This window comes from Dendronephthya gigantea, unplaced genomic scaffold (genome assembly GCF_004324835.1).
Source record: "Dendronephthya gigantea isolate DGI-Jeju-01 unplaced genomic scaffold, DenGig_1.0 000032F, whole genome shotgun sequence".
In the NCBI taxonomy this organism is placed as follows: domain Eukaryota; kingdom Metazoa; phylum Cnidaria; class Anthozoa; order Malacalcyonacea; family Nephtheidae; genus Dendronephthya; species Dendronephthya gigantea.
In genome coordinates this window covers 1,944,010-1,957,402 of record NW_021163042.1, presented here as the reverse complement: position 1 = coordinate 1,957,402, position 13,393 = coordinate 1,944,010, and the positions used below count along the sequence as shown (strand labels likewise).

Below are 13,393 nucleotides of genomic sequence, written 5' to 3'. Positions count from 1 at the left end.
TATGAAAATAATTAATGCAATTGACGAACCATTATTCACATTGTTTTCCCTTTCTTCCCTTTGAGCATAAAACTGTTCAATAACCTCAAACTTTTAGCGGCTGCGTGACATTAGTCATTACTGTCAAATTTTTGTTACAGGAAATGGACAAAAGCAAAAACAAAAAGGTTTGATTTAGCAAAATAAAACCGGCTCAATGTATCTGCAAGTGTAAACAATCGAAATTAATCAACGTGCTGATTGTGCTCAGACTGACCCCTGGGTATTAACAACATGCAAAGACGAACTAATCAGCAAAAAAGAAATGAAAATCTAAAATTGATAAAAATGGGAAGCTCGATCTCACGCTGATGCCTGCTTGATTAAATATGCTTTTCCTCCCCCTCCTTTAGGACAGGAACTTAAAACATGCATTTCATCTGTGGTACCAGCGGATCTGAAATTGCATTGCAAGCTACAGCAAAATGATGATGCATGTTTCGTAACTTATATGAGGCACAAATCAATTAATCTCTTGTTTCACTCTTATTTATTAATAGGCTAAACATGGTAAAAGTTTTTAGAGTTTATTTAATCATTGCTCCTTGTTACAATAATAGTTTCTACAATCCCCATAAATAATGCTATATAGTATAGTGTATATTATCTTATTACCGCTACATAGTAGCTTAATCATATTGTATACAGCGCTGCAACAATTAAGTGACTTATCCACCCTGACAGTGATAGCCTGAAACATCACGTCTTACCATAACGTCGCCAGCACGATAAGCGGGGGAACATATTCACGTATGTATACTGTATTCATGTACTACATTATATCAATTGCCTTTGCAATTAGCGAGCATGAGTATATGAATATGTTCCCCTAGCTCCTTTTTCATGCTATAGCTACGTCGCCACATCCAGCATGACACCTTAAAACGTCAAGTTAACACCTTTCCGAAGGGTCCTCAATGTTTCCGAACAATACCTAAAGTTTGTGCATCAATTACAGCCCTTTTACAAAAAAATATCCGCCTTTTATCATAGTTAGCAATGTATGGAAATTATGTCACTTAATCGTTGCAGTTCTGACGTCACCAGCAAACTAAAAAGACTAGAATGTAAGCTGTCCTTCGTCAATTCGACATTCGCTACAATCTAAACTACCATTATAGTTACCCAAACACTCTAAGTTTAGAAATTGATGTTTTTGCTTCCGTTTCTGAATGAATGAATGCCCTCACAAGACATTTTATATTAACCAGCTTATATAATACTTCTAGCCATTCAGATCACTGAAGTAACATGTAATTTATCATCCAAATATTACATGAACACTCCAAAAGTATACCTTAATTATTAGGCACACTAAAATATCATTAATCTAACAGATTTGCATCAATCTCACGTTACATGCTCTTAGCACAACCCGTTCTATAACCTCATTCAAATAATTTTACAATGTCAAGTGTCTAAAATGTTGCATTCTTACGTAAAACAATACTGAACATCTATAATATAGGTAAAAATTTTCTTTACTATAGAAACAAGATTACACCTAAAGTGATTTTATGTTAAGTTAGAATAAATACAGTAAACATATAGTTCTAAGCAATTGAGACTCGTGCTCTCTTTTTCACGCGCACTATACAATCAAAAAGCATGCAGAGTGTCGATTTACAAACATGCATGCTGTTTCTTTTAAGATGTCTGTCAATATATCTGCATGTTTCTAACCAAATCCCTCAAATTTTATTCCTTAGGTTAATTAAACTAATGTCTCGACAAATCAGAAAGGTATAAACAGTTATCAATGATGTCAAAGGTGGGGTGAAAAAGAGAGGTCTCCACATGACTTGCAGGTAAATCTCAAGTTTTCTTCCCCGAACCAAAACTACGTTAAACCCCATACGCCTGGCCCTAAGTTATTTCACTCATACTTCAAAGTGTAGTTGTATCTTATGTATCTTATGTATCTTATGATAGAAAAGTAAAATGCAATTCCAACGGCTGAATTTTTTCCTCCCTATAGCTACTTACTATTTTGGTTTGATATCATATACGTGCAAAGATTCATTGTTGTCCATATATGGAAATGCTTATGTTTCTCAATGAAGAGAACTCTCTCAACCGAACCGAATTTTCCAACAATAATAATAATAAAGAAATATGAATTTAGTCTAAAACTTATGACTAAAGTAATGACTGAGTAGATGAGACAAATATGCCGTCCATATACCCTATATATATCTATAAACATTTTCACTGAACAGATAAACAATAAATATGCCATGCATTATTTTTATATTTTTTTCACCATATAACATCTACCACAAACATCATTATCGATTATAACTTAGATATAATATATACTGTGCAACAATATTACGTCTGGCTCGTGCAAATATATCCTAACTTCATTTGATACACTGATCTGGAAATCATAGCTAGAGAACTGGACCTAGTAACTTAGTACGTTCAACGTAAATTATAAATTTAATATGGAAGGACGCCTACGCAAAAACAGCACCAAATGCCTAGGTTTCTGTGTATAATTTTTTTAATGTAATTGCTTATTATGTCAAAATGATGTGGCAAGCTGGCTCGAAGTTCAAAAGTTCGCAAAATTCTGGCGCCGGTTGTATAAAACTCTAACTATATTTTTGGGCAGTCAAACCATAGTTACCTGCATGGAACATGATCCTGACTGGACAATTACAGTAATTAAGTTACAGTAGCTACCTTTTTATACAACCGGCTCTAAAAAATTGGACTAGAAAATCAAGGAACACGGCCGCTGAACTGATTAAATTCACAGTTACTACCAACATTTTCGTATTAAGTTAGACCCTCCCTCAGTAATAGTGGATTTTTCGTAACTGGATTCAGTAAACAATAGGTGCGTTAACTGTATCATTTCCCGATCAATGAATTTTAATCTTACTCACATGTATAAATTATACCTGATTTGGTATCATATATAACAATATGCATATAACCATGGATTATTCCTTTTGAGATCTCACTTCGCGGTCTCTATAAAGGAAAGTTAGGGAGAGATCAGCAATAATTGTAGCTATATAGCCAACTAAAATTATACGTAGTTTAAAAATAAGAACCTCAAACCAATTGGCTTAAATTGAACTACAAAACAAGTCTGCTAGAACTGAGAATTTTTTTCGCACATAATCTAAATAATTTGCAATATTAATAAGGGCAATATAGATTGAATTCGTGATTTCTTGCTTAGGTATACTGTATATGAACTCCGACCTCGTCCATAGGCAGCCCAATGGCGACTCGCGTGTTCAGGCAATGTAGGCATTATATAGTATATATATATCCTATAGGATATATATAGCTATACTATATAATGCCTACATTGCCTGAACACGCGAGTCGACATTGGGCTGCCTATGCCTCGTCAGGACAATCGGCGAATATATTAATCGGGATGTTTTTGTGGCTTACCTTTGGATTTGCATACATTTTTGACGAACTTCGCGAATTTTAAGTTGCAAATTATATTTGCTCGGGAAGACGTCATTGTGCTGGACGAAAAACTCGTTGGTCTCTTTTTCAGTTGGAAATGGCCCGTGCTCCTGGAGAAATTGTTGAACTAAGTTTCTTTTATGATCCATGTTTCGTTTTATGCCAAAACTAGCTGAAGTGTCTTGATTAGTACTCACTCCTGCAGCGGCTTCGGCAAGTGCATCAAGTGCATCGTTGCACGTATCAGATGAGTCTTTTGTGTTGACGTCTTCTTTGGGTTGATCCTCGATCTTCGTTGGTGTGGCACATTTTGGAGTATACTCAGGGAGCTCAGCAAAACGTTGCTCGAAATTTACTTCAGACAGAACCCTATGAAACGGAAACCAATGTTTTACTTGAATAATGCTTGACTATATATACCGTATTTTAAAGAATGGTTCTTTATAACAGGGCGAGGATTATAGCTTATGTATACCTGATGCAATGGAGTTACCTTATGTTACAATAAGAATATATTGACTCCTCTATCTGTGTTAAGGTATAGTCTTATTTGACAAACAAGTAGTTGTTATATGATATAAAACTTACTGTTCGTAGCATACAGTAGTTCTATATATAATATAAAACTTACTGTTAATATAGTATAGACGTTATATAATACAAAACTTACTGTTCCATTCCATCTGGAATGAATTTCTTTAGAATATTCTTTGACGCTTTTCCTTCTTTCTCTGAAGGTAGCTTCATGTCCTTTCGTGAAGATGGTTCGGACAAAATCCCAGAGCTCAATCCTTGAGACTTTTGTTGATTTATTTTGTCAGGCTTAACTGTCGTTTCCACACCTTGGTATCTACTGTTTGTTGCAACTTTTATTGGCAACTTTTCACGATTTTGAGCACTTGATGTTTGTGGTGCATTATAGCCAGGCGTAATTGACGACTGCAACTGTATATTCAGCACTGGAGAAATAAGGGTATTACCAAAGGGGTGTCCGATGTGGTTTACATTGGGCCTGAGTAGAGTTGTTGGACTACCTGGGACCTGCGCAGGTAAAGCAAGGGGTGCCATTTGGGACATGACTCCTTCTTGGAAATGCAGTCCTGCATAAACAAATGGGGACATGAAAGAACCAGTTGGAACGTGGGAGTAAACCAAACTCTGTCCGTTGAATGAGCTCGTATTCAGGGGAATACTGCCATCGGAAGAGTAAAATCGTGGTACACTTCGTCCATATTGTGTACTATCAGCGACTGGAGATTTATCCGACATTTCGGCAACTGTTCTGTTGTTTAAAAAATCTTTGCTTGTCGACGCCATACTAGCCGAGGCACTAGGGTCGATTTGTCCTAGTTTCGGTTGAAACACGGTCTTGCCAGGCGTTGAAGGCCTCGACAACGCCGTTAGCGGTTGGCCAGGCGTACAACGTAATAATCCTTCATTGCTGCTGGACAGAGGTACAGATCTGATCCCAGTACTGTTTCCACTAGAAGGAAGTGTGTCATTCTCCGCACTCTTAGAAAGTAATTTGCCTTCCTCCCTTGATGCTACGGCTTTTTTAGACTCAATGCTTGTGAAAGCACTCTTTAACCCAGAATGAAGTGTCGACGGAGATTTTGTTTTTGTCCCAGGCAAAGACAATGAATAATTATTATGTTGTGATGTTGAACCACCTCTATACTTTGCTGGTATATCTGTAGAAGGATGTACCAGTGAGCGCTGGTGGCTTTTACAATCGGGCGTCCACGGTCGACTGACCGGAATTGGCGAAAAATAGCGTCCTACTTTTGGCGTTGCACTTCTGGCTCGAATAGGGTTTATTGGTGAAAACCTTTGTTGAGGAAAACGTTTGTTTTCCATTAATTCATCAACATCGGATTCGCCTAATTCTTCACCTAAAAAAATTAACCTCTGTTTAGACTACAGTCAACACAAATATTACAAGGACATCATGTATTCCGTTTTTTAATAATTAAAGCAATTGGGTCGTTGTCTCTCATTGCAAATTCGGAGACGACAAAACTCCATTAAAAATGAATGGATCCGACAAATATAGATCGTATACCGACCCTTGCTTTGTTTATAAAATATAGTAATCTAGTATACAATATAGTAATATAGTAAATATAGTAATATAGTAATTGGTTCTTTATCCTATATTTGTATTATTGCGTAATACAAAGAGAGTGATATTCGGGAATACCAGTAAGTATGAGTAATTAAATTATACCTGAAACAATTTCCTTGCATTCCAAAGCCGAGAAATCTTCTTGTTTAGAGGCGTTTTCGTGCTCTACCTCTTCTTCTGCATCCCACAACTTATCACGGCCTTCGCTTTCAAATTGCACAGCCACCTTTAATCCACAAATATAAATAGACAATTCAAATCACTATGGTACGGAACGGTAGCTCAGAAAACATTACTGGAGCGTGAGGCAACCAGCGATGACAGAAAACACTACTGGAGCGTGAGGCAACCAGCGATGACAGAAAACATTACTGGAGCGTGAGGCAACCAGCGACGACACAATTTTGGGGAGATATACTGTATAACCTCAAGGGATCCCTTTGGTGTTTTAGTTATGTACCCCACTATTATTATATACAACTTTTTAAAAAAACAATACATAGATTTTAAAGTGTATAAATCCATACTAAAACGTACAAACATGCAATGTTGTATAAAATGGTTTTCGGAATTTCAAGCAGACGGTAACAAAAAAAACTAAATAATTACTTTTGCCAATTGTGAAAGAGAATCTGCGGTATGCTGTGATGGCGAGCAGACCTGTGATTCAACAGACGTTTCTCGAAGCTCATTTGCAGGCACACTCTTAGATCGCTTGCTATTTGGTCGACCAGTTAGTTCCAAATCAATTTCGCCACCTTCAGTCAACAATTCCTCTGTAATCGACGATCTTCGTTCCCCTTTTCGCGCTATTTTTTTCTTCTCTTTGTTGCACCACTTCCACTCGGGGTGTTTCCGATAATGGGCCTCCTTTACCTTAAAAATATACGAAAACATGTTTGAACCTTACATCGCCGGGGGTTATACTTTCACCGAACATATACACCGAGCAAAGTAGTCAATGTTCCTACGACAAACCTGGTGTGCAAGATCCTGGTACTCTTGTTTCTCGTTCGGCCCTAATGCATACCACCACTCTCCCAGTATTTTACTAACTGTTCTGTTGTCTTGATGTGGATAGCGCTCATGAACTCTTGCTCGATGTCTTTTACTGAATATCATGAATGCGTTCATAGGACGTCTTATATGTTCTTTATCCACATGATTGTCCTACATGAAAACACGCGAGTCAGTGTATGTAGCGTTTTAAATGGCTATATTGGTTAGATTTTTTATCCACTTATCAACGGAACTAATTAAGCAAAATGATCAAAAAACCCATGCAATGAGCTGTTGGACAACTGTTGGATGAGAGCTTTAATAAAAGAAATCAATTCTGACCCCACATTAGTCAAAATAATCAAAATTAGTGTTGGTATAGTTACGGCATTCATGAATTAACTCGGGCAGCAAAACAGATTTACTATGCCCCGACGTTTACATGTAATTGCAAATAAAACTGCGAATCAAAACTGTATTGGTGATGATAAATCATAAATTACCTTTATTGGTGATGATAAATTGTCATCAATTTCGTCAGATGTTTCCCCAGCCTCATTAGTTCTATGATCATGACTTTTCATGTAGTTTGGATCACAAGAGGGAGAATGGTTCATAACCGACCAACATGCTACAGTATTGGGTGGATGATCACGCTTACCATCAAATGGCTTGCCAGCACCACCTTCTTTAATACCCTGGGTAGTGGTAGTTCTGTTTTTATGGCTATCTGGATACCCGGTGAACATTAAAACGGGTAAGATAGCTTGCCAAGGGTATAATGGAGTTGTAAATGCTCCGATTTGAACGGTTGGCTTATCTTTCTCAGCTGATGAAATTTCATCTTTTAAAACTTGTTGATTTTTAGGGCCTTCTTGCTTGATTTCAAGAGTTTTAGCTGTTTCTATATTATTTAGCAACGATTGGTCCTTTCGATTGTTATGAAATATTTTTCCGTTGGTTGATTTTGTTAAACTGGTCTGTGTATATGGAGTGAAAAGACTCGAGGAAGTAACAGCAAGTGGTTGTGGAGCTGGCGAATACAAAACCTTACTGGGTGCTGGAGTTAAAGCGGATGGGGCAGGTAGGTTGGGGGTGACAAAACTCCTCTTCCCCCTTATTGCAGGAGGTGTAGGTAGGCCTGGCGAAACAGTTCTGCTATTCACACCTGGTATTGGCGAAAATGACATCTTTGTTGTTGGTGTGCATGGTGATACCAGTGGCGCAGGTGACATAATTGATGGCGTGTTGTTAAAACTTGCTCTTTCATCGCGTCCAAACATCTGAATTCCAGAGTCAGGGCTGATGGCATGGCGATTGTGGTGTTCGTTTACAAAATGCCCTATTTTTGTCACAACTTGCGCAAGACTTTTCGTAGGAGTCGAATTCATTATAGGATGAGGAGTGACGCCGCTATTTTCATCAAACGACGTTCCCAGAAAGGGTGAAGGAGTTTTGGACGAAAAAGGCAACGGAGTAGTTAAGGTTGAAAATGGTGTTGGTCCACGAGAGCCAAGAGAAACTAGACTCATAGCTGCTTCAGTCTCCATGTCCTTTATGTCACTATCAAAACTATTACTCCTATCACATTCACGTTGAATGCTGCTGTCACTCTCTCCTCCTGATTCCCACTCAATGGCGCCTTCTTTAACAAGTTTGCCCCGCCGCTCACCAGGAATAGCGGAATTTGACCGAATCGACTTCCCTTTCATGGATAAATGCCTTGAGCAAAAACCTCTACGCTGAGACTCCTTATTGCAATAGTCCCTTGAGCAAAGTCTTCTCCACTGTTTACCATTGAATTTCTTTCGTATTCCAGTTGGTGTTGTAATGACATCCCCCTTCTTATATTTTGGTGGTGTGGTAGGGCCACCTGTATTGGAATTCTTTCGAAGTGTGTTAGAATGTTGACCTGACCAGCTATCTACAGGCAATTCTTTTGCGATGCTCCCTGCATTATCATTTTCATCACCGGACAAAGTGCTATCAGAATCTTCATGCAAAATATTACCAGTATTTCTGTTATTGTTACTATTCCATGCAGCTCTTGCTTCTGTTGCACTTGCCCGCTTTCTTTTGCGTGGTGATGCAGACACATTTTGTGACTCAAAATTAGGTTCTTCCTTAGCTACAAACTCTGGCTGATCCCGTTTTGGTTTCTTTGAAGTCTCCATGGAGGTCTTAACATCCATCTTGTGGCCTCTTGGTCTCATTTTGTCCTTTTTGTGTATGCTGTTGACAAGAATCAGTATTTTAAAAGAAAATATGCTTTAAGGAGCAGGAAGAATGCATCTAAATGTTGAAATAACTAGTTCTCATCACAATAATTTAGAATTTCAGGATATAAATATTTTCTTTTCTTTTTTTAATCTATAGAATCTGTCTATCATTTTTCTTATCTACATACTATCTTTTAAATTGAATCTAATGCAAGATCTTCAATGGAAGTATCTGGAATGTACATAATATTACCTGCTTTGATGAAAAAGAAATATTAAAATTGGATGTCCAACCTGTGTAAACCATACTCATGCCAAAACTCTACAATGGACATGAGCAAATTGCAAATTTACAGCAAAATTTCTAGGCAAAATCCTCTCATTAGGTAAATGATGAAGAAAAATAAAATGCTCTAGATGCAAATGCAGACTACAATACATCAATTAGAGTACCTAGTGAACAATTGTACACATTGAACCTGCTGCATACTGCACAACACAGCTAGAAAACAAGCTTATTTCTTACTCCTTTTCTGCTTGCTTTTTAAAGAATTTTTTATAGAAATATATTTTAGTAAAAATGAGCATCAGACACCTTTTTTGTTATGGTTAATTTAAGTGAGATATTGACAAGTGTGATAATAAAGGATCAAATTAAGCTAAAATACTTCAACATGTGTCAAACAAATACATATATTGAATAGATAAGAACTAATTTCAGTCATTCACAAAAATATGTAGACTGTTATATATTCAACTTCATCGCTGGTTACAGCGGTAGACTAAACAGCCTTCACACAAATAAACCTAAGATTCCAAAAAATCTAGTACCAGGTAATAAGTATTTAATACACAGGAAATAGAATTGTAAGAATCACAACTTTAAACAAAAATATACTGTATACATATATGTATAGTCATTCAGTATATATATATCTTATTATATATGACTGTATATATTAAGGATACCATACCATTTTAACCCAATGTACTATGCATGTTCAGAAATGGCATAACGGCCACTCTCAATATTTGAACACAACGCTTGATGAAAGATTGGCAGAGGTGAAATGTAAACAAAAAGAAAAATTGCCTTCTGCACAGAGCTATATGATTAGTGGTTGACACTGTTTCAGTACTGGTACGGGGACTACCTTACCGTTCACTCGGGCAACAAAACTAGTCTTTAGTATATAAGTTTAATTCGTCAATGAGAGGAAACGAATTGTTTTTAACGACTGTATATCACTAGCATCGTAATTTATAATTTATGCATGACTATGTTTAGCTGTCGATGCAGTTTTGTCAGACAATGAAAAGCCGTGTTTCATTTTCATACTTCCTATAAAGTTGTCGAAAATACCTAAATTGCCCTAACTCGTTACTGTAATACACCGTTTGTCTGTCTCACTAACACAGGTTTTGTTTAACATAGACTTTAGCCGAACACAACAATTGTATATACAAACATCTACAACACTTCGAATTATAGAACTCACATAACAAAAGGCACGTCTCGACAAGTTTGTAAAATGTTCCGAGTCCTCTACGTATATAGTTTATTCAGTACACCGAAAGCGAAATGATTTCTTCTGATATCCCAAATAAATAAAGAATCATTAAAACAATAGCATCACGACTAGTCGTGTTTGTTGAATGTAACGCATGCAACAGCATTTAGTAACCAAAGAATACCGTCTATAAGCACTGCTTGCAGAGGTCACACGAATCGAGTATAGCCTCAAAATCTTACATAAATCATGTAAACCCGCAATTCTAAAATCTACGTAAAGAAACAATAGTTTCTCTTAAATCGAAACGATATGGCAGAAGACAAATTAATTTCCTCCTACGAATGTATTATGTATACAGTTTGTACGACATCACACACGATCAATTCAGCTTCCTTGATCAAAGTATAGATTGTAGTTTCAAATACACCAGGCAATAACAACTGAAAGAACGAAAAGAAATACACTTACCTATATTCATTGACTTGGTTAATTTTCAATCCAGGAAACTGGCAAAAAGACTCGTAGTACCACAGGTAGTATAAAATTCACAGCCCGTTTTAAAAAATTTCTGGTAGCCGACAGAAATTTTTGTGAATGAGCTCCAACGACAAGAATAACAAGCTCTCTGATTGGTCAATTTCTGTGCATTAATTATTGACTGACCCTCACTGGTTTGAAGGGTTTTCACATAGCCAATCAAAAATCGTTCCTTGTGGGGAGGACAATGTCTCACGTCTGGGCCCAAACTTGTTCTAAGATCCATATCAGACAAACACATGAACAATCGACTGGATTAATTAAAAATAGTTATTCAAAGTTTTTCAAGTTCTGGAGTTCCCCCTTCATATGTACAACACTGGTTGAACTAACGCTAATACTAGAACCAATTTTGACCTTATACGTAATGGCACCAGTCAGTGGATGGCGATTTGTAGATAAGAGGTATAGATAATAAATATGGAAATTTCATCGACCCTAGGTCTGCTTTCCACCGTCGCGTTTTTTGCACGTACGTACACGCACGTAAAAGCTTAAAACCCTCTAAGATCCATTAAGATCTCTAAGATGAGTCTAAAATTGCCAGAAAAAAACACACCAAATCATGTACAGAATCCAATCCTGTGCATCTATTCAACCGTTGATTTCATAAGTATCATTTAAATGATTTTAAACTTTCACGTGCGTGTACGTGCGACGTGCGTACAAAAAACGCGACAGTGGAAAGCAGCCCTTAGAGAGAATCGTAAAATTACAATAATAGCAGTGCAGTAATATCCAATTTATGCAGAGATAAAAGTAAAATGTGCAGTTTGAGCAAAAATGAGGCAAAGATTCTGAGGAGAAGACATGAGATATAGTCAGTCAAGACTGCTAAGTGCTTAGTTGAAACAACTGGTTGAAATAATTTTCTTGTATGATTGCATGGCGACTTTAGTAATTATAATAACTTGTAGGTACACCACGTAAGTATTAAATACTTACGAAATCAGTTAAGCATAGGGATGGTAACATGATTGGAGGTTTCAATACCTCAAAATCATCTCACGCTTCGCTGAATCTCGGATAACCGGGGTCATGTAAACAGCCCTTAGTCTTTAATTAACATGTTTCAGGAGTCAGGACTCATCCTTGCTGACAATCGGCGGTATGCGGGGGCTCCTCTCTTTTTCCAAATTTAAAATTCCCTCTATCTATGCCTACTTTCTATCTAGTTGTCTAGTGCTGATGACTAGGCCGCTCGCTTAGGCCGCAGTTATTATTCCATCTCGCATTTGATGTCCTGTTGTGCATTTCCACATTAATTTACGACACTTATTCACCTTTGTTCCTTTATATTTTCCTTTTTAATTAATCAAGGGCAAGTCAAGCCCAAATTATGCACAGAACTGTAGACAGTTTGGAGCCAAGTTTGCAATACTAATTTATATATATATATATATATATATATATATATATATCAAATTTATTGAACAATGTTCAAACGGAGAAAATGCAACGGGACACGAGATCCCATGCGAGGCATTCTTCCGATCACATATTTACATATACAAAAACAAATAACACACAGAAGAAACATAAGTTATATAGCTACACGCATCGAAGAATAAACATATGCTATGCACAAGCTCGAAAATCCAAAGTTGTTGATTTGTTTTTTGTTTGTTTTTTTGTTTTTTTTTGTTGTTTTTTTTATTTTTTTTTTTTCATGGGAAATAAAATAAATTTATCAGAAAGAGATAGTTGCCTAAGATAATTTAAAAACCATAGTAATATTTAGAATCAGGCAATAGCATATGTTCTCTTCGCATGTTAATTAAGCTCTATGACATGAACAGGTTCTATGCAATGACCAAGTACAGGGCATGTCGACGTCGTAATAAGACACTAATGAATGTAAATACGTTCTTGATAGAAACGATCTGAACATTGCCAGGCTACTTAGCTCTGAGGGTTGAGCAGTTCTACAGACCAAGTTCCAGATAGGAACGATACGATTAAAAAACGATGACTGGAATGTACTTGTTTTACATGAGGGTACTTTAAGCATTAAACTAGGGTTTAAACAATTACGAGTACGACTATGGCTCAATAGTGATACATAGTCAAAAATATTCAAATCGTAATACCCATGCATAGCTTTAAAAAAGAATGTTAAGTCTTTTATCTCTCTATCGTAAGATAACGGAAGAATATTGAGAGCTAACAAACGTTCTTTGTAGGAGATTTCTCCCATCTTTACTTGTAGGATCCATCGAGTAGCTCGCCTTTGAATTCGTTCTAGTTTGGCTTTGCATAATTTCAGGGACACTGGGACAGTGAGTGCATGCTAAGAGTGTTTATATATTCGCAAAGTTATAGAACAGACACTCGTCTTTTCCATGTGGATTATAATGTCGATTGACGCCGATCCTTTACGCTTACAGAGTAAACAGTAAGAAAATTATACAGTGGTATCCGAAAATGCAAAAACCAATTGTACTCACTCCAGATTACAAAGCTTATTGTTAGAGCTCAGTGGGTTTTCAATACTTTTGTTGCTATAACAACGGCTTATAAAT

At 36.8% G+C, this 13,393-nt stretch overlaps 1 protein-coding gene across 2 annotated transcripts; it reads right to left on the bottom strand.

Moving 5' to 3' along the window:
• Positions 1-569: 569 nt before the first annotated feature.
• Positions 570-11,175, bottom strand: LOC114524771 (protein capicua homolog). Of its 2 annotated transcripts, none has more exons than XM_028545949.1 (8): positions 10,803-11,175; positions 7,105-8,833; positions 6,581-6,772; positions 6,212-6,478; positions 5,705-5,828; positions 4,148-5,369; positions 3,457-3,846; positions 570-3,021 (listed from the first exon to the last, which is right to left on the bottom strand). In XM_028545949.1, exons 2-8 carry the CDS (start codon positions 8,812-8,814, stop codon positions 2,991-2,993), a joined length of 3,936 nt encoding a protein of 1,311 aa, XP_028401750.1. In that variant the 5' UTR covers positions 8,815-8,833; positions 10,803-11,175; the 3' UTR covers positions 570-2,990. The 2 variants fall into 2 exon arrangements, with proteins under 2 accessions (XP_028401750.1, XP_028401751.1); XM_028545950.1 differs by lacking the exon at positions 10,803-11,175 and adding an exon at positions 9,074-10,782.
• Positions 11,176-13,393: the final 2,218 nt, after the last annotated feature.